At 41.8% G+C, this 24,887-nt stretch overlaps 1 protein-coding gene across 4 annotated transcripts in view; it reads left to right on the top strand.

Moving 5' to 3' along the window:
• JARID2 (jumonji, AT rich interactive domain 2) overlaps positions 1–24,887 on the top strand; it is a 236,018-nt gene that overhangs the window by 190,012 nt on the left and 21,119 nt on the right. For all 4 annotated transcript variants that reach the window (XM_009326493.1, XM_009326494.1, XM_009326496.1 and 1 more), the window contains 3 exons: positions 5,741–5,970; positions 14,575–15,592; positions 19,787–20,286. In XM_009326493.1, the coding sequence (XP_009324768.1) occupies positions 5,741–5,970; positions 14,575–15,592; positions 19,787–20,286 (1,748 nt within the window). The remainder of the gene's footprint in view (positions 1–5,740; positions 5,971–14,574; positions 15,593–19,786; positions 20,287–24,887) is intronic.

Below are 24,887 nucleotides of genomic sequence, written 5' to 3'. Positions count from 1 at the left end.
AACAAAGATGATGCAGGAAAAGATTGTAGATTTTTTTTTCTTATTTCAAGATATAGTTCAATGCAGTGTTCGTACATCTTGAGCTTAAATGGCATATCTTTTACATATGTTACTGTTTGAGTGTGTTGTGAAAAAATTCTAATTTATGGTTGCGATTCCTTTTTTAGTTTTGGTTTTAACTAAATTCGGTATTTGTGGGTGGGTACATAAGACGGAGTCTTAGGCTCATGCATCTTTTTCAGTGAAATTAATCCTGAAGAGGTAAACATCTAGAAGAAAAATATTTTCTGCATCCAGCTCAAATGCAGAATGAGAAAATTTCAGGCAGAGTGCTACAATAGTTAATGGGTAGGCAATTATTTTGATGATTTACAGCCTTTTGTTGAAATACCATGGAACCAGTAATTGTTGCAATAAACATTTTTGCACATTTAATTTTTCTGCAAAAATATGTAACATGAAAATTACCCGGTTTGCAGTAATTTACATATTTAAATATGCAAATCAGGCACAACACATTTGGGGATTTGCGGATTTTCAGTAGCTAGATGTATGACCTGTGGAGAAGAATAGGGGAGCTGGAAGTTGCTCAAAAAAATTTGAATTGTTATCCTGGTGAGAGACTTGTGATAACAGATAGACACTTCTTGAATGGACTTGCTGCTTAGCGAGTGACCCTTTTGATGTTGTTTGTGTCGTAATGGTTAGGTGAGAGCAATGAATTTGTGCTAAGATGAGACACTTGGTATTGAATTTTTGCAAACAGTGGCATGGTGTCTCATACCAATAACGCTCCTCTCAATGGCCCAATATATTCCTGTGCGTGTAGGGTTTTGAGCTGTGTTATTGATACTGTCAAAAAGAAATTCAGTGTTATCTGCCATGGTTCTCCTGTTTTGACTTCTGTTAGCATGCAGCTACGGAAATTTTGTTGCGGAGTTGTCCACTGACAAATTGCATAGCATTGGGTTAGGGCTGGAGAAATGCGGAAACAGCAGTACCGCATGTTTTCATATGATGTTGTGGTGTTCTTTTCTCCTGAAGTACGCCTTTGCCGCTGACCCTGAGTAGGTAGATCATGTTGGGGGGTTCCAGAAGACAGCTTCTATCTCTGCAAATGGTTTATAGAAGTCTGAACATACCCAACACTTCAGGAAAACAATCAGCAGTATTAAAATACTCTGTTTTATGGAAGTAGATCATTGTTTTAGTTCCTCTGGGAGGGGAAAAGAATTACTGCCTGTGTCCTTTAAGGCAGTTTGAGAGCCACATAAATGTTTTCACAGTGACTTAAAACTGAATTAAAGCCAGAGAAAGAATGTTTTTGTACAGTAACGGATACTTAATGCCAGAAAGTTGATTAATATTACATCTCTTCCCAAACATGTAACAACATGAGGTTTGCATTGGAATAGCTGGCTCGGGTTCACAACATTGGCAAGGCTCCCTTTTCTTCTAAAAACAAAACTTCTCCCTTTCACTCTTATCTTCCCTCTTTGTTTTGGATAGTTTTATGAATGTGCAATCACTTGCTTTACGTGGCATGAGCTCTGCAACATGTGGCATATGTGTACGTGTATGGTCCCTGCCTTTATCTTCCAGGCACTGGCATAAAGCAAAAGGGTTCATACATCAGTACTCTGCTGTCCCTGCAACGGACTCCCCCGTTATCTCAAGTATAAAGCATATCTGGTGCAGGAATAATCTCCAGGAGGGCTTGGGAGAGAAAGCTTTGCCCATGGAGTCAGCAGTTGGCTAAACCCAGTCCAGTAATTCTGCTGCTTATACATTGAAAGCCTGATTATTGTACGTATTATAAATTGGTTTCTGAATAGCTGGCTCGATGTATCCTATAAAATATTTGTGCGCAAATTAATTTGTAGGAATACTTCAGAAAATTGCTGAAAACACAATAAATGTTTATAGCTCACTACAGTGTCAATTCCTGTAGTAAATGCTTAGTTAATCTGTAGTAATTGAGCACATCTGTGGCTTTACTTGATGAAAAATTTTTTTAGCCATTATTATAGCTGCACCTAGTACATGCATAGTTTGCATTGGTTTGTGTAGGGATTCTTTATCGCAGTTTCAAGTGAGATACCCCAAAGTCCCTGTATGGGATCCTGGGTGGATATTGGTGCCCAGGGTCCAGTTCCCCTGATGCAGAGCGCGCTGTGATGCATCTGTGGGGATCACGCCTGCCATAAGGTTTTGCTCTGCTGCCATAAATTATATCAGTGGTTAAAAAACCCCCAGTGCTTGCAAGTTTTGAATGTAGTGGTTCAGTTTCTTTGCGTTTGATCATCATTGCTAACCAAAAGATTCACAAGTATTTCACTCTGGGACTTTTATTGTTTCAGCTTAATAATAATAATAATTGCTTTGGAGGACGCGGCATTTTGAGAATGAGCATTCAGATAGATATGGATAAAAGGATATCCATTTATTCTATTTGAAGTGTCTGAACACTAATAATTTACTTGCACTTTTAATTATTTGTTAGTAATGCTCTTAACTTCAGCTAAAAGCTGTTCTGGAAATACGGAGCTGGTTAAGGTAGCATAAAATAATCATAACTCAAGACTACAAAAGATTTCTGCTTTAATAATGTGAGTTTCACCACTTGTGTGGGTTGGGCTTTTTTTCTGTCTTTGTTTTTTAATGAAATTATTGCTTCAAGGATGAAACCTTTATTGACTACTCTTTCATGAGTGAAAAAAAAATAACTGGGAGCTGAACATTGGATATTGCGCGTATCAGAGTTATCTCTAGGATGGGAGATTGTAGCTGGGACATACCTATATCTGGGCTTAGTAAAGCATAAGGTACACCTTTTCTGCTTTTCTGAATGCCTCAGAAATATTGAAGAGCTGGCAGACATGAAGGAGAATGCAATTTGCTGTATAAGAAGACACAAAAGAATTAGTAATCATTTTATTGTTAAATCAGATTTGGGCTCAGTAATATTTAATTCAGAGTTTTGATTTTTTTTGGGGGGGTTATTGTTTTTCTTTCCTTTGAGAAGTGAGTGTTTCTGTCTTATTATCAGTTATTCTTCAACAATGAGATTTCTTGGGGTTTTTTTTCGTCTTTCCTGATGATTTCATCTTTTCACTGAACTGTCTTACTAGCTATTAGGGTCAGAGTTTAATCCTGTATTGTACTCTCTAAGTCTAAATAAATTCTACATTTTTACTCAGATGGGAGCAAAATCATAGTCCAGGGGATTTGCTTTTTCGCCTTAAATGCTTGGCTTGTGATAGTGTTTTGTAATTAATCAAGTTAACATTTTGATACTTGTTCACATAATATGTTTGTGAATTTTGCAGAACTTACTATTGCAGAAAGGCTTGTATACCTATCTAGCTGGATATAACAATGTTCTAGGTGTTGGAAGAAACAAACACTGATTTTATAGGAACTGATACAGTCTACTGTTTAACTAGAGACAGCTTGACTAGGACTGTTTTGCATCTACGCCTCTCCCTTTTTATTGTGTTTTCAGGCTTTAAGCTTTTTAAGCTTTTCCTGTGAGACTCAACATTTTTTCTCTCCCATTTCTCTCTTCCCCCTTTCAAGAATCTTACAAATTAAGACAAAAGATAATTACTCAGAGGGTAAAACTGGCAGGGTTCCCACGACACTTAAAATTAATGAGCTGTTGCATATAAAATATACCTTGTCTCATGTTCACTGTGGGGTTTTTTTTGGTGAACCATAAAAGTGCACAATTTGGCTTTTTGGCTGTATTTTCTGTTTTAGTAATTTTCGGTTTATAAAGTGGCAACTGAATACAGAAAACTAATCTCTCTGACTTAACGTTTCTGTGTGAGCAGATCAGTATATACAATTTGTTCCCTCCGAAGGAAAATATCCTCGCAGTGATGAAATACATATTAACGAAGCTGCCATCGGTTGTTTGTGCCATGTCTTATTAAAAATAAATAGTCGTGCTTCGTGTGTCTGTAGCGCCTTCCATCTGATGTGAGAACTCCTTACAAAGGAGGATAAATGTATTGTCATGAACTCCCTGAGAGGGGTTGGCAATTATTATCAGTTCCATCACTGGAAATGAGACATGGAGGTTACGCGACTTTCACTGAAATCACTGAGAAATCCTTGGCTGGCTGGGGCAGCGCCAGTTGCACCTGAGCTCAGGAGTGACGGAGCCACAGGGGAATTTGCGGTGACTTCGCTGCCGACGTTTTTTTTCTTGCTCTTACTCGTTTTATGCAAGAGGGAAGGAAGAGAGGAGGAAGAGCAATTACAATGTTTTATTTTTTACATAATCTAGTTCAACACTGACAACTGACTGAATATGATAAGTGACCTGAATAACAGATTCATCAATAGCTTGCTGGAGTTTCAGCTTTTGGAGGTGTGGTGGGAAGGTAGATAGCTGTTTGGGAGGTTTGGAGATAGGTGTCTACTCAAAAGCAGCTTAGATGCCCCTCTTCAGTCCAGCAGGATTGTTGGTTCTTTATTATTATTACTATAACTGCTACTAGTACCGTGGTACTACAGGACATCTGTAAAGACAGTTAAGCTTCACAATTTAGATAAAAAGGTATGTATCGTAGGTATTTCATGTTTAGTAACAAAAGAAGTCTTTCATTTCACAAGAAAACAATAACTTAATTCATTTAGTTAAAATTCCCAAACAGATGGTGTGTGTTGTGTGTAATAAATATTATTTTAGATACTTGTGCTATTAAGTATTTATGAATTTTCTTATTTATGTCCTTTCCTAAACCATGGCAAAAAAGGCAGGGGTAAAAAACAGGAGTAAATGAGTAGAGAAGGCAGGAGGGCACTTGCCCTTGTGGGTGTTGGATCACAAGCCTCACAGACCTCTGTCAAGTGCTTCTAGTGAAGAGGGAGCAGCACTGACATAAATTCACCACATTTTTGATTAACAAACAAACAACCAAAAAGAGAAATGTGACTTTTTTTTTTTAACCTCAGCTTTTCATGTTCCCTGACAACAAAAGAGCAGTGACTATTCTTAAATAAATTCAGCAGAGGAACAAAACTTGCTGAGATAGACTTGTATACGTTTGCATAATATTTGTTGTACAAAAAATATGGTTTCTGTTCTGTGCTTTCTTATCCCTTCACTTCAGCAGAAGGCTAGGGCGCTCAGCATGGGTCCCAGCATTACTTTATACGACACGTTCTAAAATGGTTTTAGTGTTTTCCTTTCCTTGCAGAAGTACCTTTTTCTATTTGCAGCTTGTCTGCTATAGGCAAACTGCTGTTAGTTTGGGTTCAGCAGTTTGGAAATAGATGAAAACAAAACATGCTTTTTCATGGAACGTTTCCTTTCTTTTACGTTAATGTAAAAATAAATCCTTTTTCTGTTTAGGTTATGTTTAGAATTCCTTCGCTGCAACAGCAAAAAGTTAGTTAAAACTGTCATAAATAAAAATCAAACTGATAAGTCTAAATTTAGGTCCATCAAAACAGTAATATACTTGTATGTTTTAATTTGGATAGATATTAAGATAATGTGGGTTACCAAGCAAAGGAAATACAAAGGAATAAACCTGTTCATATAAAGAAACATGCAAAATAGTGCTTCTATTTCTGTATTAATTTTACTTTAGATATAAGAATACTCTCACTAAATATCCAACAGTGACAGCAGAGAAAGTTGGGTTGTTTTGAATGAAGAGTTTGGTCTTGTATGTATTTTTTTTTTTCTTTTTTTCCTTAATAGTCTGATTTTCTCTCTTCTCAGTTTTCAATGGGTCCAGCAAATCATCGAAGGAGAAAGAACCTGCTCAGAAACACAAAAGCAAAGAGGCCACACCAGGGAAGGAGAGGAACAGTGAACATAAGGCTGAGAGCCGAAAAGACCAGGCTGCTGCTAATCACCATCCTACTACAAACACTGGCTCCTCTACGAAAGGGCTCACTGCTAACAACCACCACACTCTCCATAGATCGGCTCAGGACTTAAGGAAACAGGTAATGAATTGTACTCTACTTGTGGACACATGGGAAACGCAGACTTTTAAGGTGCTAGCTCTGTTTTCCGCTGCCTGGCACAGAAGGAACATGGCAATCCTGAAAAGTGTGCTCTGGAGACAGCAGAGAGTTAATTTTCAGTGAAAGAGAGAGAAGGAGAGAAAGAAGGAAAAAAGAAAAGTGATACATACATAGGAAGTCAGTATGATAAAGCATGCTTTACAACCCTGTCTTTATATTATCCCGTGTATACATATGAAAGAGTAAAGTTCACATTGCTATTTATTAAACCTTTCTGACTGGCACTCTTGTTGGCCTCTGCTGACAGTGCCAAGGCTGGCAGCACGTGGAAAAATGAACTCCTTTTGTGTACGGCTGGTCTGCTCGGGTTATCTTAGAGGCTCACTGGTGTTGTAGAGAAGCTGACGTTACGCTCAGTGTCCTGTATTGCATGTGGGCAACACAAACCTCGGAGTCTGGGAAAAATGTTTTGCCTGATGCATAAAGAAGGTGCTCCAGGATATTTCCTCCTTCACAGTGGACATACCAGGTGGGGAGAAATGTGTTACCTTGTTGAAAACTGGCAAAAAAATCCAGCAAGAGGTTTGTCTCAGCCTGACTTGGATTTGGGTGTGGAAGTTGAGCAGACCAATCGTTCGGTGATTGTGACTGGCGTTTGGGCAGGATGCATCTCTGTCTATTTTTGATGGTTGGATCAAAGGGCTCCTAAAATAGCAACTGTCAAAGAGTTTTTACAAAAGACTTTCAAAATCCCCGGTCAGTGTCCTTCTCAGTCTGGGGCTGGGTTAGCAGGGTACCTGCGCTAGGGCAATGCAGTACAGAAAGCTTGCTGCACTTAGGCCTTACTTTTTTTTTTTTTTTTTTTTTTTTTTTGCAATGGTTAATTCTCAACGGGCCAATTAGAGGCAGTCTTTATTTGCTGGCAGCTAAAGGTTTTTCTTCTAAGTAAGCTGGCTTGGGCTTCAGCGGAGCTGGAATTGTCATCTTGTAGGGCCGTCAAGGCCTTAAATGGCACCTCTCAGTCATAGGCTTGGAAATTAAAAATGGTGAAAAGTAAAACAGTGGTGCTCTTGCCAAGGAAATCTTCCGTGCCCTGTGCTTCAGTGATGTTTAGCTTCTCCTGAAATGCCTCCACTGGATTTGTATTACCTTCTAAATCAAATCTGAGATCCTGAAGGCTATCTACAGTATATTTCTCTGTACCTCTCTAAGACTTCCATTCTTTATTCCCGTGTCAATTTTTGCCTATCTAGTAATCAGCTTGAATGCCTGCCTTCTTTTGCATCCTTCCGGCTTTCTTTTTTGTGACTACCAACATCCTATGGTCCTTGCTGTGACATGCTCTGCCATGAGCTCTTCATGTTGAACAAGTTTCCCAAAACGTAAGAATGCACTTCATACTTAACTATTTTAACTCACTCGAACACTTGTGTGAAATGCTTTAGAATTGTATCATCAAAGCATGAATGGTTAAAATTCTTGTGAAAGTCAACTGCCATCACTTGTGAAGGTAGTTCTGAGAAGGGAGAAGACAGTTGTAGAAGAATTTTGTCCATGATCCAAGTGGGTTTTGCTTTGTAGAGTATTAGAAGTTTTCAATTGTGCTGTGCAAAATGCAGAGAAATTCTAAAGCAATGCAGTACAACCAATAGTCACACCACACAGACACCTCACAGAGTGTGGTCCTCAAGCTTCAGAAAATAAGGGGGCTGTAAGTTGAGATAATGATTTTTTTTTTTTTTTAAAAAGGTTAGGCATTTAAATTTTCTTCTGCAGTCCACAGTAACATCAGTACTTTCTTACCAATTTTAATGAAAATGTGGCTGTAACTGATTAAAGGTGGATTATGCGTTTTGCCTGAGAGACCTAGCTTTGTGCAAAACCTTAGATTTACCAGTTATGTGACATTGCTAAATTTCCTGCCCTTGTCCTGAGTCTTTGTTGACATTTTCAGTATTTTCTAAAAGGAAAGTTGTTTTCCCAGGGTGCCAGCCACATGTTCCTCCTCCTTCCAGTATGTTTTTGCTCCTTGTTCACGTGCATTTACATGGTTTATTTGTGTGTGTGTTTTTGTTTTGTTCAGTCTTAGAGAAAATAAAGGCAGAACATTAGAAATTACCTGAGATTTTCTTTCTTCCTCTCATTCTTTCTTTCCTTTTCTGGTGTGCACTTGCACTTGTCACGTGTTCCCTCTCTCTCTTTCTTCCTCCCTTGCTATCTTCCCAAATCCCCTGCTTCAAAGGGGTTGTGGGCAAAGGAAACGTAGTTCAATGGGGCCCTCTCTCGGCCTAATATGGTAATTTAGCTCTGCAAAACTCATATCAACACAGAAGTATTTTTATGAATGAATTCGAGATCAGTTGCATAACTTGAATTTGTTTGGGACTAAACCTGTTGTTGCTATTCCTAATGTTGCTGTTATTACTGTGGTTGTTATCTAGCAAGTTGTTTGTTGGCTTTAGTGTGTGTGTGTGTGTGTCTGGAGGATGGATCCTAGGTGCTATGCAGAGGTGTGTATGTAGACCAGTTCAAATACAACAAACAAATTCTGCAAGACTACGTGCTGGTCCTATTTGCTTTTTAAAAGACAACAAAATTTAAAATCTATTGTACCGTCTTTTACTGCAAGGCAAGTGTCCAGTAAAGTGGAGAAAAGAGTGGTCTGAAGACAAATATATGTCAGCAGAACTAAGAAGATAGCTGAAAAGCAAAGATAAGATTATTTATATCCCTAGTTTCACCTTTAGCTCAAGACTTTGAGTCATGTAAGGCTAATGTCAATCACTTTGTTACTGTCTGAATTAAATTGACTTCTTTCTTATGCGCTCAGTGTAAGCACTGCCTTGGGATGGAGCTGTGGCATAGACCCCCATTTGGTGAACCTGCGCACCTGGCAGCGTGGCCAAATTTTTAGGCTGACTCTGTGTGTGTATGTTTGGTTTGGGGGGAGACATATCAACAGTAGAAAGGTAAGAAAATGCCTACCACAATTTCTTGTTTCTTTTGGTTTCACTCATCTGATGGGTCCTCAGAGGAAAGTAGGGACCAGGAACATGTAGGTGATGACTGACCAGCCAGAATTCATATTGTCAGTGTGAAATCCTGAATCCACCTGTTGCTTTGATGGTGGGCTATGACCACATTGTTTGTTCCACTTGTTTCCAGCTGGAAGATGTTTGTTGCAGCCTATTCCCATTTGAAGCGTGGTCTGTTCTGGTCTATATATAGTACTGCTGTATCTTAAACATTATGCTATCCTCTTTGAAAACACTCAAAATACCTGTGGGCATTTGGGGAGGGAAAAGGGAGAAGCATTTTAAAACCATCGCGCTGTGTCTGCTCTAGAAGGATGATCATCCTGAGGAAGTTTTCAGCAGTGCTTCTTTTTTGTGGGGTCTCCTTAGTTAGCCACCAGAAAGAAATAAGTGAATTCCTTATGGTATTCTCAAAGCCAAGTGTTCTCTACTTCAGGACCTGTTTGTCATTGGAATAACTTCACAAAGTTTGAATAAAACCTCAAAATACTGTGCTTATAATCTAGGATTGGAGGTTAGATAGCCAAATCTTATGTACCTGTTCAGTTCAAGATTTGGCCCTGAGAGTCACCAGCCCTTGCTGAAGGAGTGCCCCAGATGGCCCTTCAGTCTTCTGGTCACAACTTCTTCAAAAAAAATCATAGGAGGGCTGGAGTGACAAGGTACCTCTATACAGCCTGACTGCTCACTCTGAGGTGTTGTCTTGACTGTACCTGACAGCATAGTAATATAGCTATGGCCTCCTTGAAACCTTCTGGAAAACCTCCTATAGAGGAGGCTCCACAACATCCATTGACAGCTTCTTCCAGCATTTTCCTTTTCTGCTAATGAGAAGGTTTTCCTAGTTGTGCCTCAGATCATCGATGTAGGCAATTAAAGGTTTTTTTCTCCCACTATTCCCAGTGAATATGGAAAGAGCATTTACTGTCTCTTTTCCAATTTATGCATTGGAAGACTGTTACAGAGTTGTCCCATAGTCATCTCTTTCAGACTAAATAAGCCCAGCTCCCTTGGCTTTTCAGTAAAGATCATATTTTCCAAATTCCTGAGCACTTTGTGTTCTTTTAGACACTGTCTGAATTTTTCCTGCTGTGTGGGCCCGATTCTGGGTCCAGCCCTGCATAGGAAAGCCTGTGCTCCCATCCCTTGCTTCCGGCGTTCTTAATAATAGGTCTCAGAAAGTGATTTGTGTGCTGTGTACTACTGTCACGTTTTGCAGCTCACTGTGGTCCCCAAATGTTATTCCTCCCCTACAGGTATTTGATTTGTCCTTCCTAAAAATAGCACTTCCTCTTATTATAGAAATGTTCTGAAATAAGTTCTTCAAGATTGCTTTTGATTTTGACCTTGTCTTTAGGGTGCTTACAGCCCCCTCCAGGTGTGTGTCACTGGCAAATTTTACGATAATCTGTTACTGAAGGAAGTACTTGGTAGAACCGAGGCCAAGACAATTGCCTGCAGAAAGTCACCTGAAATGCCCTCCCGGAATGGCAGTGAACTATGACAACGTAACTTCTCTTGAGGATGACTTTATTTAATCCCTTGTGAAGCCACTTTAGAGTAATTATGTCTAGGATGTGTCTCAGGAGCTTGCTTGATGGAACATCATGTGGGACAGTGACTGGAGCCCTACTGAAGTGGAGGTGCTTCTTTACCTGCTCAGCCAGGTGTCTGTCAGAAGATGATTAATTTAGCTTGATGTGCTATTCTGGCAAAACTAGGGGGGGTGTGTGTGTGTTTTGGTTTTATTATTTTTTTGTTTTTAACATCTTATTATCATTTGTGTGCTTACAAATTAACTGTTTGATGATATGTTCCAGAATGATTTTAGGGTTTGAAGTTAGGTAGACTCTGCCTGCCCTCAACTTATTTCCAGGAGCCATGCCCTAAGCCATCTAGGTACACTTTAGCTTGCTGGGGTTGCCTTCCTAGCTCTTTTGCTGAAATTTATTATGTTATAAACTTGGTAAGTATTCAGTCAGTGGTACTTCCGGTGAAGGCTAATGCAAAAGAAGCACAAACACTTTAGCCAAACTGTTGCAGTTGTTTTCCTTCCTTGTATGGTGGTTGATCTCTGCTGTTCTTTGTTGTTGTCGTGTTTTTAAGGTATTTATGCATTTTTTCTGTTTCATTCTATGTCCCTTGGCTAACTGAAGTTTCTTCAGCTCCTTGGCCCTTCTGATTTCACCCATGCATGCTTTTGTTGTTCCTGTATAGTTGCCCTTAGTCACATAATTGTTTCCACTTTTTACTGTGATTCTTTTCTAATTTTCCACTCATTAGAGAACTTTGTGAACAGGCATAATGGCCTGTGCTTTGTGCCCTTCCCCTTGAGTGGGAATTGCTTTGGTTTGGGTTTTTTGCAGGTGGTTTTTTGAGGGTTTTTCTGGTTTTGTTTTTTTTTTCTTTTTCCAGAAGTCTGTTGTCCTTTCTCTACTGTTGTCACATCTTAGAATTGAAAACTCATTTCATGATCACTGCCACCCAGATTACCTTCCCCTCCCAGTTCTCAATCAATTCTTCTCTATTAGTCTAAATGAAACCTGTAATCGATGTTCCTGGCTATTTATAAAGCCAGAGACGTTCAACTCTTGTTCTGACTGCTGCAGGCAGGAGGCAATGTCTCAGCAGCTCTCTACCCGTGTCTGCTCTGTGGCATGAAAAAGCGCCGTAAAAGTCAAACCCAGGCCTCCGTTTCAAATGTAGAGTACTGCCTAAATTTCAAAGGAAATGGCTAAATGCATTTCTGTTAGCAAGTGTTTGCTTTCCAGATGATATCTCATACATCTTTGGAAAGCTCAAGGTAAAACTCATGTCATCAGTTAACTGGATTTTCCTTAAGTGTTTCTACCTTGGAAGCACAGGAAGGACAAGAATATGGATGGGTTTTAAAAGGGCATTACTCCTGCTCTAGCTTCTGGAGCACGGAGGAGAAAATGCACACAGTAAATGCGTGTATACACATACGTGTGTGTGTATGCAGAATCCCCAGGTTCAAGTTCCTCATCTGCAAGTCACTTAATACAAGACCATAGCATGATCTTTTCAGCCTCTATTTGATCCCTATTTTATAACATTTTATCCCTACTTTATAAGTGACTACAATTCTTGCATTTATTTGAGAGAAGCTGCCATGCTTACTAATTTGGCAAGTATTTTGAAATCCCACAGGGAAGTCTTATAACTTCGCAGCAATGGTGTTATTCACCTGGGTGCTGATGAGGGGTGATTGTACTGTATGCTTTCACTTTGAGCACTTTTATCAATGTTCCTGATTTTTGGATGTGTTTTTCTGCACTCAGAGTAGTTTAAGGAGGTGAGAAGACAATGTTTAAATTTGTTTAAATGCTGAAATTTGTTTGAGGTTTAAACTTGAACTTCATTTTCTTGGTAGTGGGGCTTAGCTTTGGCAGTGCTGAGCTGTCACAATTCCCTTCAAAGCTGAAGGTTATTTTCAGTGTTTTTCACGCCTTATAGTTAAAATATAAATTTTAGTTTCATAGCTGGGTTTAAATGTCTAACAGAAGGCAGTGAGGTCCAGCAATTCTAAGTTGCAATGACACATTAGTGATGAATATGATGTAATAAAATGTGTGTCAGCAAAACTGCCCAGATATCAAACTTAAAAAAATAGAATCATGGAATGGTTTGCATTGGAAGGGACCTTAAAGATCATCTAGTTCCAACTCCCCAGCCATGGTGAGGGACACCTTCCACTAGACCAGGTTGCTCAAAGCCCCATCCAACCTGGCCTTGAACCCTTCCAGGGATGGGGCATCCACAGCTTCGCTGGGCAACCTGTTCTAGTGCCTCACCACTCTCATAGTGAACAATTTCTTCCTTATATCTAATCTAAATCTACCCTCTTTCAGTTTAAAGCCATTATCCCTTGTCTTATGACTACATGCCCTTGTTAAAAGTCCCTCTCCAGCTTTCTTGAGGCCCCCTTCAGGTACTGGAAGGCTGCTATAAGGTCTCCCCCGGAGCCTTCTCTTCTCCAGGCTGAACCAACCCCAACTCTCTCAGCCTGTCTTCATAGGAGAGGTGCTCCAGCCCTCTGATTATCTTTGTGGCCCTCTTCTGGTCTTGCTCCAAGAGGTCCATGTCCTTCTTATGTTGGGGGCCCCAGAGCTGAATGCAGTATTCCAAGTGGGGTCTCACGAGAGCGGAGTAGAATGGGAGAATCACCTCCCTCAACCTGGTGGTCACACTTCTTTTGATACAGCCCAGGATACAGCTGGCTTTCTAGGCTGCAAGCGTACGTTGCCGGGTCATGTTGAGCCTTCTCATCAACCAACACCCCCAAGTCCTTCTTCTCAGGGCTGCTCTCAATCCATTCTCTGCCCAGCCTGTATTTGGGCTTGGGATTGCCCCGACCCATGTGCAGGACCTTGCACTTGGCCTTGTTGAAGTTCATGAGGTTCGCACGGGCCCAGCTCTCAAAACCTGTCAAGGTCCTTCTGGATGGCATCCCTTCCCTCCAGCGTGTCTACCACACCACACAGCTTGGTGTTGTCAGCAAACTTGCTGAGGGTGCACTCAATCCCACTGTCCATGTCACCAACAAAGATGTTAAACAGTGCCAGTCCCAATAACCGATCCCTGAGGAACGCCAGTCGTCACTGGTCTCTACTTGGACATCGAGCCGTTGTCGGCAACTCGTTGAGTGCAACCATCCAGCCAATTCCTTATCCACAGAGTGGTCCACCCGTCAAATCCATGTCTCTCCAATTTAGAGACAAAGATGTCGTGCGAGACAGTGTCAAATGCTTTGCGCAAGTCCAAGTAGATGACGCCAGTTGCTCTTCCTTTATCCACCTTTGAACTACTGTATAAATTTTTTATTTCAAATAGTGACTTCAGCAACAAGATGCCTCCCAAGATTTTATATGTATGACAGACTGGATTCTTCATGGCTGTCCTGATCTGTTGGGCACATAACGCATTCAGTATCTCTTTTTATATGTATGTACAGACAGGAGGTTGGTTTGAATCTCAGTGCGTGTTTTTTGCAAAATGTGCCCATTCCAGTTAGAGTAGATAGTATACGCTGGCTAGTTTGCCTGCTAAGAAGTAGTAAACTGTGTGTGCACTTGAGGGAAGTTTGGTGGGAGAGAGAGAGTGTCTGAGGGCCAGAAAAGGAGATAATGAAAGTATTAGTTTGTAAATCAGACTACCTGTGTTTTGTGAATCCATAACAGGCTTTCTGGCAGACAGGGAAGGGGGTAGTGCAAGCAAGGGACCTCACCCTTCTTAATGCCAGAGGCTTCGTACCCTCTGAAAGCAAGACTGGCTTTCTGGGGACTTTTTTGTTCATTTTTTAAAAAGTTGTTTCTATTTTATTTGTTTATTATAAATGCCCAGTTCCTCCTCTTACCTGGGTGAAAACTGTTGTATGAAGATTGTACAAAAGGGCCAGGAGTCAGGACTGCAGAATATGGTTGTCCAGCAACTGGGACACCATGGCTGAGTAGTAACATTATTAATTTACTTTTCTGTTTTCTGTTTCCTTCCTTCTGCTCCCCCTGCAACGCTCCTGGCACTGCAGGTTTCTAAAGTCAACGGGATCACTCGAATGTCATCTCCGAGTGCAAATGCAGCCAGTGCCAAAAAGATGAGAGAAGTCAGACCTTCACCGTCCAAAACTGTGAAGTACACTGCAACAGTGACAAAGGGAACTGTCACATACACCAAAGCCAAGAAAGAACTGGTCAAGGAAACCAAACTAAATCACCACAAACCCAGTTCACCTGTCAACCACACAATCTCAGGGAAAATAGAAAGTAGCAATGCAAAAACCCGCAAACAGGTGCTATCCCTTGGAGCATCCAAGTCTAACAATACCGCTGTTAATGGTGTAAAAGTCAATGGCAAGTTGAACCAAAAGACATGCACTAAGGAGGTGGGGAGACAGTTAAGGGAGGGGCTGCGCAATTCCAAGAGGAGGCTGGAAGAGACGAATCACATAGACAAAATACACTCGCCCACCAAGAGAATGAAAGGGGCCGTCAACTTGGCAGAAGCTGCCAGCAAAAAGGCAGCCGTAGAAAAGCCTTTGCTGAATGGACACCTTAAAAAGGAAGTGCCAGAGAAGAGTTTGGAAAGAAATAGGCCAAAAAGAGCCACTGCTGGAAAGAGTACGCCAGGGAAACAAGCACATGGCAAAACTGAAAATGCCTCCTGTGAAAATCGTTCTACCTCTCAAGCGGAGTCCTTGCACAAGCCACAAGACTCAATGGGAAAGCACGAAAAGGGCAGTAGTAAGTCTGGGTGGGGGATGCTGGGGGAGATTCCCATCCTTAGGCCCTCCACCAAGGAATTTCATGACCCACTGATATACATTGAGTCAGTCCGAGCTCAGGTAGAGAAGTATGGGATGTGCAGGGTGATTCCTCCTCCAGACTGGAGACCTGAGTGCAAGCTAAATGATGAAATGCGGTTTGTGACACAGATTCAGCACATACACAAGCTAGGCAGGCGCTGGGGACCCAACGTGCAGCGGCTGGCCTGTATCAAGAAGCACCTCAAATCTCAGGGCATTACCATGGACGAACTCCCACTCATAGGTAAGGGCTGTGGTTTCATTGGCCTTTTGCGGCTGCTTGTTAGTGTCCGTATACAACTTTATGCTCCGTTTGCCTTTATGCTTATCTGAACCCCTGTTCAATTAACACTGCAGAGCTCTGGATCTCTCTCTTTATCCATCAGTCAGGCACGATGCAGGTAGGTTGTCGGAGAGCTTTCCAGGGAGACTTTATATCGCCACTTTTCTCCTGCCCGCTCTTTATTTCACCCAGGGAAAAAAAATGCTATGTGGGGTCTCGATCTCCAGATTTCAGGATCTTCTCCTTTCCCTGCTCTTTATTTTTGTAGGTAGTGCAACTACGGATATTGATAGCCTTGGTTTAAATGTTGCCTCGGAATATTTTTCGGACCTTTCCAAAGATGTTTTCCAAACAGGTTGCAATGCTGCCAAGCTTTAATACAGATATTTTTTTTCCCTTCCTTTAAAAGCATTTAACCAAGGGGGAAAGAAAATATCTCAGAACTGACTTCTATTTGGGTACTCAGACACTTAAAATTACAAATTTGCAGTGACCTGCTGACATTTAACAACCATTAAGTGTCAAGAATAGGCAGTAAAATGTGGTTGATTGCAAAATGGAGGTTTCATTATTTCTCCCAGCAGGTGTCTGCCAGGGCTAATGCCTGAGTGAGAATCACTTATTTAACAGAATTCTTGGTTTATGGTCTGCTGTCAAATATGACACGTGACAAAAATGTGACAATAATTTGTAAAAACATGACAACAGCAGCATACAAATGAACTATTGAATGAGCCACCTCCATCTCTACTGCCTTTGCAGCCATGACATAGTAACAAATTTGTGTTTTTAATTTTTGTTAGCCCTTCCCTTTGTTTTTGAAGTGTTTTGAGTCAGAGCTCACAGGACCTGCATGTTGCAACTTGAGGCTAGAGTTTTGCCTTTGAGGCATTATCTGATCAGAGGCAGCTATCAACGCTGGTTGGATTAAAGGACACGCTTCTGTTTAAACTGTTCGCAACACTTTTTACCCCCCTGTTTTCAAACTTTATTTTGTATCACATATGGTAAGTGAGTGAAAATGCATAAAAGCACGCAAAGAGATTGCAGAGTTTATGGTGAACCGATGCAGGGCACAACAGAGAAATGACAGAATTTAAGGAGGAGGAACAAGGGTTAGCGCTCTGTTGCAATAGTGGTGCAAAAATGTTCAAGGAAATCTGAAAATTAAAATCACTCAAGCAGCAATAAGTGAACATTTTGTATGCCTAATGTATGCACTGGTTGTATGCTAATAGAGAAGAACAATGAATTAAATATACATTGGCAAGAGAGAGAAGAAAATGTGCAAGACAGCTCGATTAACGCTCCTGGAACAATGTTAACTTTTTAATGAAATACCTTAACTCGGCATTAAGATGGCATTACTGTTAATTATTTGTATTATTTAAGCACCTAAGAGCCTAATTAATAGGCAAGGATTCTATTCTGCTGGGTGCCATATAACCAGAGCAAACAGTGGTCTCTCATAAAATTTGCATCCTATGTATCCTTTCTGCAGTTCATTTCCCACCTATCTTGTGTTTAAAATTAAAAACAAAATGGAGAAAAGACGCTGGAGATCATCAGTGTACAAAGATGAGAAATCTGTTGGTTCCAGCAAGAAAGATATAAAATAATTTGTGGTGATCAATGCACACTTATTTAAGTAGATGTGTACATATCCCTCCTTTCAGGGCCAAATCACATTTCCATTGAAGGAAGTGGGAGTTTTGCCAACGACTTGTGTAGTGCCAGCATTTGGTATTAAATGCATACCTGAAGATTTAAGATATTCTATTTTAAATGAGCTTGCTCACTAGGCAATTTAAAAATATCCCTAACAGTGACAGTAAGACAATTAACAACAACAAAAAAAAAAAAGTCAGATGCTATTTCTGCATAACATATGCCAGGTCTCCTATTTAAGCCATTTTGCTAAAGGTGCTTATAAATGGGGTTAAAACTCTTCCCCCCGACCTTCAGCCTTTCAAGGAAAGTTTAAGCAACATGCTTAGGTCAATCCTGGAAAACATCAGCCTGAGATATAAATGCTTCCAAAAGTTATGACTGAGTGAAATGGAATTATAATTGTGACCGTTTTGTAAACCTTAGCTGTAGCTGGCCCTATGGAGGATCTGCCAGATATGCGAGGCTGTGGTTGAATGATGTGCTACTCGAGCTCTAATATCGCGGAGTGATTATGAGCGATCATTCCATGTTGCGGGAGAAAATCGTGTTTCTCAAGTAGCTCATAAACTGTGTTGAAACCAGGACCTTAAGCTGGGTGTGTGCTATTTGTCCCACTGGAGAACACATACAATGTTAAACCTGGACCACACTTCTTTCAAAGTTAGGAGTATGTTACTCAACTCTATGTAGGTAACTGAATCTGTTGGGATGGAAAGCTATCTTTGAATTATGCCTTCAGCTTATTTGTGAACTGTGAATATACAGACCAAAAAAGTAACAGCCTGTAATAGAGGCCAGCCTGAAAGTTATTTTATGGGGAAGATTAAAGAGGAAAGAAAGAAAGAAAACCTTTCAAACTTGTTTGGGTTTTTTTTTCCCAACGTTGTTTACCTTTTCTCAGCTTCAAGACTTAACCATTTTGACAAACACCTACCCCCCCAAATATTACTAAATTGGATAAATCTGCCGCCCCGTGGCCCTGCCTCCACCCTTGTCATATGCTCCTCAAAGCCTTACCCTTGGTTTTGGCTGCAGCCAAAATCCTTTCCCCTCTTCTCACACCTTTGCCCAGCACTATGCGGGCAGCATGAGCAAGCAGCCTCTGGTGCTGCTCTGCCTCGGTCGCAACCGTTGTCATCCCAAAATGTTGCACGCAGGTTTACGCTGCTGGGCCTCCCTCCGCACTGGATTGGCACAGGTGGTGGAAGAGGGGAAAGCAGAGGGAAGAAGGAAAATTGGGATCAGTTGTGAAGCATCTGAGATGCAGCACAGGGTAGTTTGAAGAAAGTAATACTGCTTGCGCTAGCAAGCAAGATGATACAACTGGCCCTTAAGATGCTGTAGCTATGCATCCGACAGTAAATATTTACCATAACACTGCTTCTTGCACTTCTCTGTTGTATAATAGCATTTCTAAGTACTCTGAAACAGCTATGGTGTAATGATTTTTTACTTTTCTCAAAGAAAAAGCGGAAGGCAAGACAATGTGGTGGCAGTGATGTTAATGCAAGTTTTGTATTAATTCTCTTTTTTCCTTTAGCAGTGCCCTGTTGAATTGTAGGTGGTCTTTGGTCTGTTTCTTCACTCTTTCTACTGATGATTTATTTCTATGCTTTGAGAGTATTTATGATGTTTCTTTTGTTGTTTCTCATCCATTTGGCTGCTTTTTATGCTGCAGTTTGTATAATCGTCCATTTTTATTTTTTGAGTGAAGTGTGAAATATGCTAGTCATCTTAGAACATACAAAAATGTAATGGAGTATAAAATATGAATGACCTCAAACTGGAAGAATAATGTGTCTGGAACTTTTTTATGCAGTTGCAGGCACCAACCCCAAACAACCTCCCCGCCTCCCTTGGGTTTTTTCAGGATTTTTCTACCTGTGGTGAAATTAATGATGTTACTGTGCTCCTTTTAAATACTAACTGTATTTGAAGTGTTGTGCAGACATGAGATGTTTCACCTCCAGAAAGGATAGGTACTTGTCTTTTTGATTGCCAGTATCCATCTTGACACTTGTTTTGCTTCTTCCTGGTATAAATCAGACGTGGGACTGGTGGCGGGCAGGGGGAGGGTGGGATTGTGCAGGCTTCTTAAAGAGCTGGGCAACTCTCGTCTCCTTGACCACTGGGTAATGACCGGGGGAAAGACGCATGTCAGGAGATAGCTGGGGGTGCTCTGAGAAGAGAAGGGAATGAAAGTCAAGGAGGAGAGCAAATTTAACCATAGGGAAGGCTATTGCAAATAGCAAAATATAATCTGCTGATCGAATTAAGCTAGCAAAACAGTGGCAAGTCTGTCTTTAGCAAGGAGGCGTATGAGGTAGGGACAATCCTGCTCCAGTGCCCAGAGCTGTACGGGTGGCACATCCCGTACGTGCCCAGCCTGGTAGCACGCTTGACACGAGCTGCCCACAGCTTTCCTAACCTGCTCCTGTGTTTCCCTTTCCCCCTCCTCTGCTGCCTGGCACGCACGAACCCCAGGAGGCTGCGAGCTCGACCTGGCCTGCTTCGTCCAGCTGATCAATGAGATGGGGGGGATGCAGCAAGTGACTGACCTCAAGAAATGGAACAAGCTGGCAGACATGCTGCGCATCCCCAAAACTGCACAGGACAGGCTGGCCAAGCTGCAAGAAGCCTACTGCCAGTACTTGCTCTCCTACGACTCCCTCTCCCCCGAGGAGCACAAGAAACTGGAGAAGGAGGTCTTGCTGGAAAAGGAAATCTTGGAGAAGAGGAAAGGACCTTTGGAGGGACATTCGGAGAATGCCTACAAGTTCCATTCCTTGCCCCGGTTTGAGCCCAAAAATGGACTCATCAACGGCGTGGTTCACAAAAATGGCTTCCGCAACAAGTTAAAAGAAGTCGACGTCCCACTGAAGACGGGCAGGCGGCGGCTCTTTGCTCAGGAAAAGGAGACCACGAAGGAGGACGAGGAGGAGGAGGAGGGAGTTCTTAGCGACTTACACAAGTGTATATACAAGGTAACAAGGCAGGCTCTGCCGATTTTGTTTTGCAGAACTGATGATGGTGTCGTCTGGGTGGCATCTGGGTGCAAACCCAGCTGGCTGCGGGGAGCCAGTGGGCGGCAGTGCCACCCCCAAGGCAGCAGTGCAGCCAGCGGCTATCACAGCCGGGCGGTCTGGTGGCTTTATTCTGATCTGCCTGGCTCTCGCAGGATGTCTGGAAAAGCTGGAAGGTGTTACTGTCATAACGAGATGCACTGGGCTCTGCCCCACTTCGTCTCCTTGTGAGAGGTTCGCTGAATAGGTCTGCCCAATTAGCCTTGCAAACACAGTTTTTATTTTCATTTTCTAGTGACATTTAAAGTAATGTTCTGCTTTCTCATTCCTGTTCTTTGCAAGTCTCTTGTTGAGCAAAGTAATGCTCCGCATCAAAACTAACATCACTAGAAATACTACTACATTTAGAAAGGGCAAATTGAAATGCAAACAATATTTTCATCCATGATGCCAGATTTTGCTCAGCACTAACAGTCACATGGACGCTTAGTCCTCCACATATCAAGTACCTCCATTTACGAAGGAATGCTGACTCTTTCATTGTATTTTATTTGTCAGTCTCCTACTCTGGAGCAGGACTTGGCACTGCAACTCGCAGTGCAGTTTTGAGTTGCATTGAATTGTGTAGCCGTGCTCTGAGAGAAATCTAGCATTAAGTGTCTGTGCCCAGTAAAGGAATACGCTGTTCTTCCCCTTCCAATCTTGCTTCCATCTCCAGGAAATGAAGCCAGATAGCCCGAAGTGGCTTATTGTTAAGCTATTTAGGGACTGCATGAGCTCATGACTTGAGCTATAAAAGCTTGCTTCAGGTTTCTTTTGCAGCCTGTTATGATTTGTCAGCCCAAAAATTCTTTTACTCGGGGACTCCGGCCTCAATCCCGCTTTTGAAAAGCAATCTCTTTGCCATGCTTCTGTTGGAGAGAAGCTTATCTAATGACAGCAGCATTTGTGAATAGTGAAGCGGCATTTCTGTGCTTAATATCCTGTGCTTAATGAAGTTGAATGAAAAATTTGATACAACTTACCCTGACTGCTGCATGAACAACCTCAAACTTAGTGGGGAAATGCCTCCATCTTCTTTTCCAATGCAAGTCCCAAGTTAAAGTTTAGAAGATACAAAGTAACTAAAAAAGCAAGATTGGGATTTGTGTAAGTATCCTAATCAGACTTAGAAAATAAAAAAAGGTAAGCAAGCAAAAGCGCAGCTAGTATAACCAGCCTGAGTCTGCTGAGCCCCAGCCTTTACCCCAAAAGGCTGAGAGCTCCCAAATTGCTGCTGCTGCCCAAAAAGCGCTGGCAGTACCCTGTATGAGTCCAACAATACCTGGTAGAAATACTTTTGTTCTGAGCATAGAAGCTGTTAGAGACAAGCATCGCTGAGCCTGCGGGCCAGTGCTCTCCCCACCCACCAAAGCAGCTGCAGCACATGGAGCCGCTCAGGCAATGCCTCAGGTTGTCCGCTGTGGTGCTGGCAGCTTCCTGGACACTGGGGCTTGCCCATTTGAATCCCATCCCACACTCATCTGCAGTGCAGAGACTGGGGACTGCTGTCACAGGTGATGGACTGGGGAGAAATCAGGGGGAAGCAAATCTGTGGTGGGTTTCTGGAGAGATCCCTGCTGTGGAGCACCCTGCGGGATGCCTGGTCAGTCTGAGTGCAGAGAGAGGCATGTAGCTTCATTTTCACAGCACTTGGGGGAAAGCCCTGCAGAAGGACTGATGCATGAGAACTGGTTATGTTACTTAAAGCAAGCCTCAAGACGTAGAAATAAGAAATTATGCAACAATCTTGGTGCACCAGAGTAGCCCACAAGACTTGTAAAATGACTACAGTTCATCACTAGGCTTTTTAGTAAGACTGAGGTGAGGTGGTGCTGGCTTATGGATTTAAGCAGAGGGTACTTCATGGCATTTTATGAAACAAGCCTTTTAATCCTGCATTCTCTGTTTTTCTTGAATGATGGTATCCTTCTGTGCATGTATCTGTGGAGGGGGGGAGTGTTCTTTACCTATTGACATGTTTCTGAGAAAATCTGAAATTTATTTAACAGAACATGTCCTCATATTACAGTTTCTGCAGATGATGGGATTGTAATGGTTCCTTTCTAAAGCACATTGCTAATTCTAATTAAAAATAAAAAACACACACAAAATAAAAAAAAAACCCACCCCTTTGATAAATGTTCAGGTCAATAGATTGTGGGCTGGAGAAGAACATTATAATCACATGGCTGTAGTCCAGTTTAGGCCATAAAGTTGATGCTTCAGACCATGAAGAGGCCATACATTTAGGATTTTGCACAGTAATTTCTGCAGTCAGCACGTGCTTGAGCTGGAAGATGTTTTTAGAAAGAGACATCCAGTCTTCCAGGAGCACTTACCACCATATTGCATGTCAAGGTTAGAGTAAATCTCCTTTGTGTTTGGCTGACTTTCTGCCAGGGCTCCCAAATTATTTTCAGTGTTGCTCCTTTCCAGGCTGCAAGGCCTGCTGTGCTTTTAAGTGTGTGCTGCAGGCTGCTGCACTTGCTTTCTTTACTCCTGAATGTGTGGCTTTTCTATCTGTCTAATACAATGTCGTCGTTTGTAAGTACGTGAAGTAAACTGCTGTCATCAAAGAAGGATCTGCTGCAAGATTTTCACTCTTCTCGTCTTTCCCCAATTTTAGCTCTGAAAATATTTTAAAAATCTGTACTGGAGCTGACTGAAAACAGCATTTGTTTCCATACAGAAAAAATTGAAGCCTTACTAGCAGACCCATTAGAGGGCCACGCAGGAGGAATCACCAACGCCAAGTTTTGCCAGCCCTCACATGAAACTGTCCCGGAAATCCCATGCTGAGCTCTCTTCAGCTGGGGACTCGACATTTTTGGATTCTGCTTAACAGGAGTCCCTCCTTCCCGCCTGTGACTGTTGTGAAATCTCTGTGTTCTGCTCATTTTTATGGTTGCTTTAGCGTCTTTAACATTTATAGTGTTGCAGTGTCTTTCTCCGTGCCTTCCCTCCAGGCTTGGTGGTGGTGGTGGTGATGCTCTGGGTTGGCTCTCACGGCTGCCACAGAGGCCGTGGAGAAGAATTGGGAGAGGAAATAGGAAATTTTGTCTCTTAAACCTTCCTCTGTCGTACTGTTGCAGCAACAGAGACTCTGCTCAGTAGCTTGAAGCTCCCAGTTGTTGAACTGTGTTGATACATTTGTGAGGGCGGTGAAAAGGGTATTTTACTCTTCAGCAATTAATTTTGTGTTCAAGTTAAGATGCTGCTTTACAGCACTTTCAATTATTTTCTGAGTTGGCATTAGAAAATTTTATGAGATCCCTCAGATTAAGAAAAAAAAAACAGAAACAAAACAACAACAACAGATAACAAAACCCCCTCAACCGTTTAATTTCTGTTACAACTTTTAGGAGACTAAAAAAATATCAAATTCTTGATAGAGGAAGAAATGGGTATGTGCAATTTTAAAGGGCTGAACTGTTCAGTTTTTCCACTTTCTTTTTTCTTGCTTGCTGCATATCTGAAAAATGGAAAGACACAGTTAATCTTGGAAGATGAGTCCTTATTCTTGTTTTTCTGCATAAGATGCGAGGAAGAGGCAAGTAATTAAAACGAGGAAGCTTCTGCAGAGCCTGTGTTGGCTTGTGAGCGGTGAAGTCTATGCTCAAGTGTGACAACTGTTGGTGCGGGCCCTGCATTTTACGAGAGGTTTTGTTGTAAAAGGCTGCTTCAATAAATGATTCATGAGGGCATTAAAAGATGAAGGAAATTGCTTATTGTATCGCAGAGCATCCAACTCTGCAGTTTATGGGAATCAGAGGGCCCCAGGCCCTGGGCATTTCACAAACTTTTTTGTTACAGCTAATTATGCTGCATTCAATTAAAAAAGTGACAATGTTACAACCGTAGAAGCATGGCAAAGTGATAGACTTGGCCTCTGGGGGAAAAGCTGCTTTTATAGTTGTTTCTAGTTTACTCTTGGGCATAGTTCTTAAATAAATTAAACACAAGAAAAGACTGAGGTGGTTTGGCAGATCTGTTTCATAATTGAAAAACTAGAAAGGTAGTAGTCCGAGTAATAAAATGTTCATTTACGTGGAGTTTTTAAGTCTGTGGTTGCTTAGATGGGCAAGCAGTGGACACGATGGGGGTTAGAGGAAGGGAGCGGTAGATCTGGCGAGGGGGCAAAGGTATTTTCAACTTCATGTTTGCAGAGCAATGCTAGTCTCTGCCTGCAGCGACGCCCGCAAACCAGTATGGCCACAGCAGCTAGTGTGGCGCCTGTCAGCTCTCGTGGCTCACAGCTTCCCAGGATGTTTCTTCTGCCCTGGAGCAGAGAAAGCGATAGGGGTGTCCCTGTCTGGGCATACCGGTGTGTCTGGGCTGAAAGGAGCAAGCGGGCTCTCGTGCTTCTGCCTTCAAAGCCTTCAGGGGATGCTTCCCAGAGCATCTGGTATTATAGGTATGTGTGAAAGCAGGTATCCAGAAACTTAGGTATATAGCTCAAGCAGAAAACCAAGTCAGATCCTCTTCTCGTACAGCTCCTGCAGCAGTGTCAAGAAAGAGTG

Source organism: Pygoscelis adeliae, unplaced genomic scaffold (assembly GCF_000699105.1).
Source record: "Pygoscelis adeliae isolate BGI_AS28 unplaced genomic scaffold, ASM69910v1 Scaffold186, whole genome shotgun sequence".
Classification (NCBI taxonomy): Eukaryota; Metazoa; Chordata; class Aves; order Sphenisciformes; family Spheniscidae; genus Pygoscelis; species Pygoscelis adeliae.
This window is presented reverse-complemented; position numbering and strand designations above follow the sequence as displayed.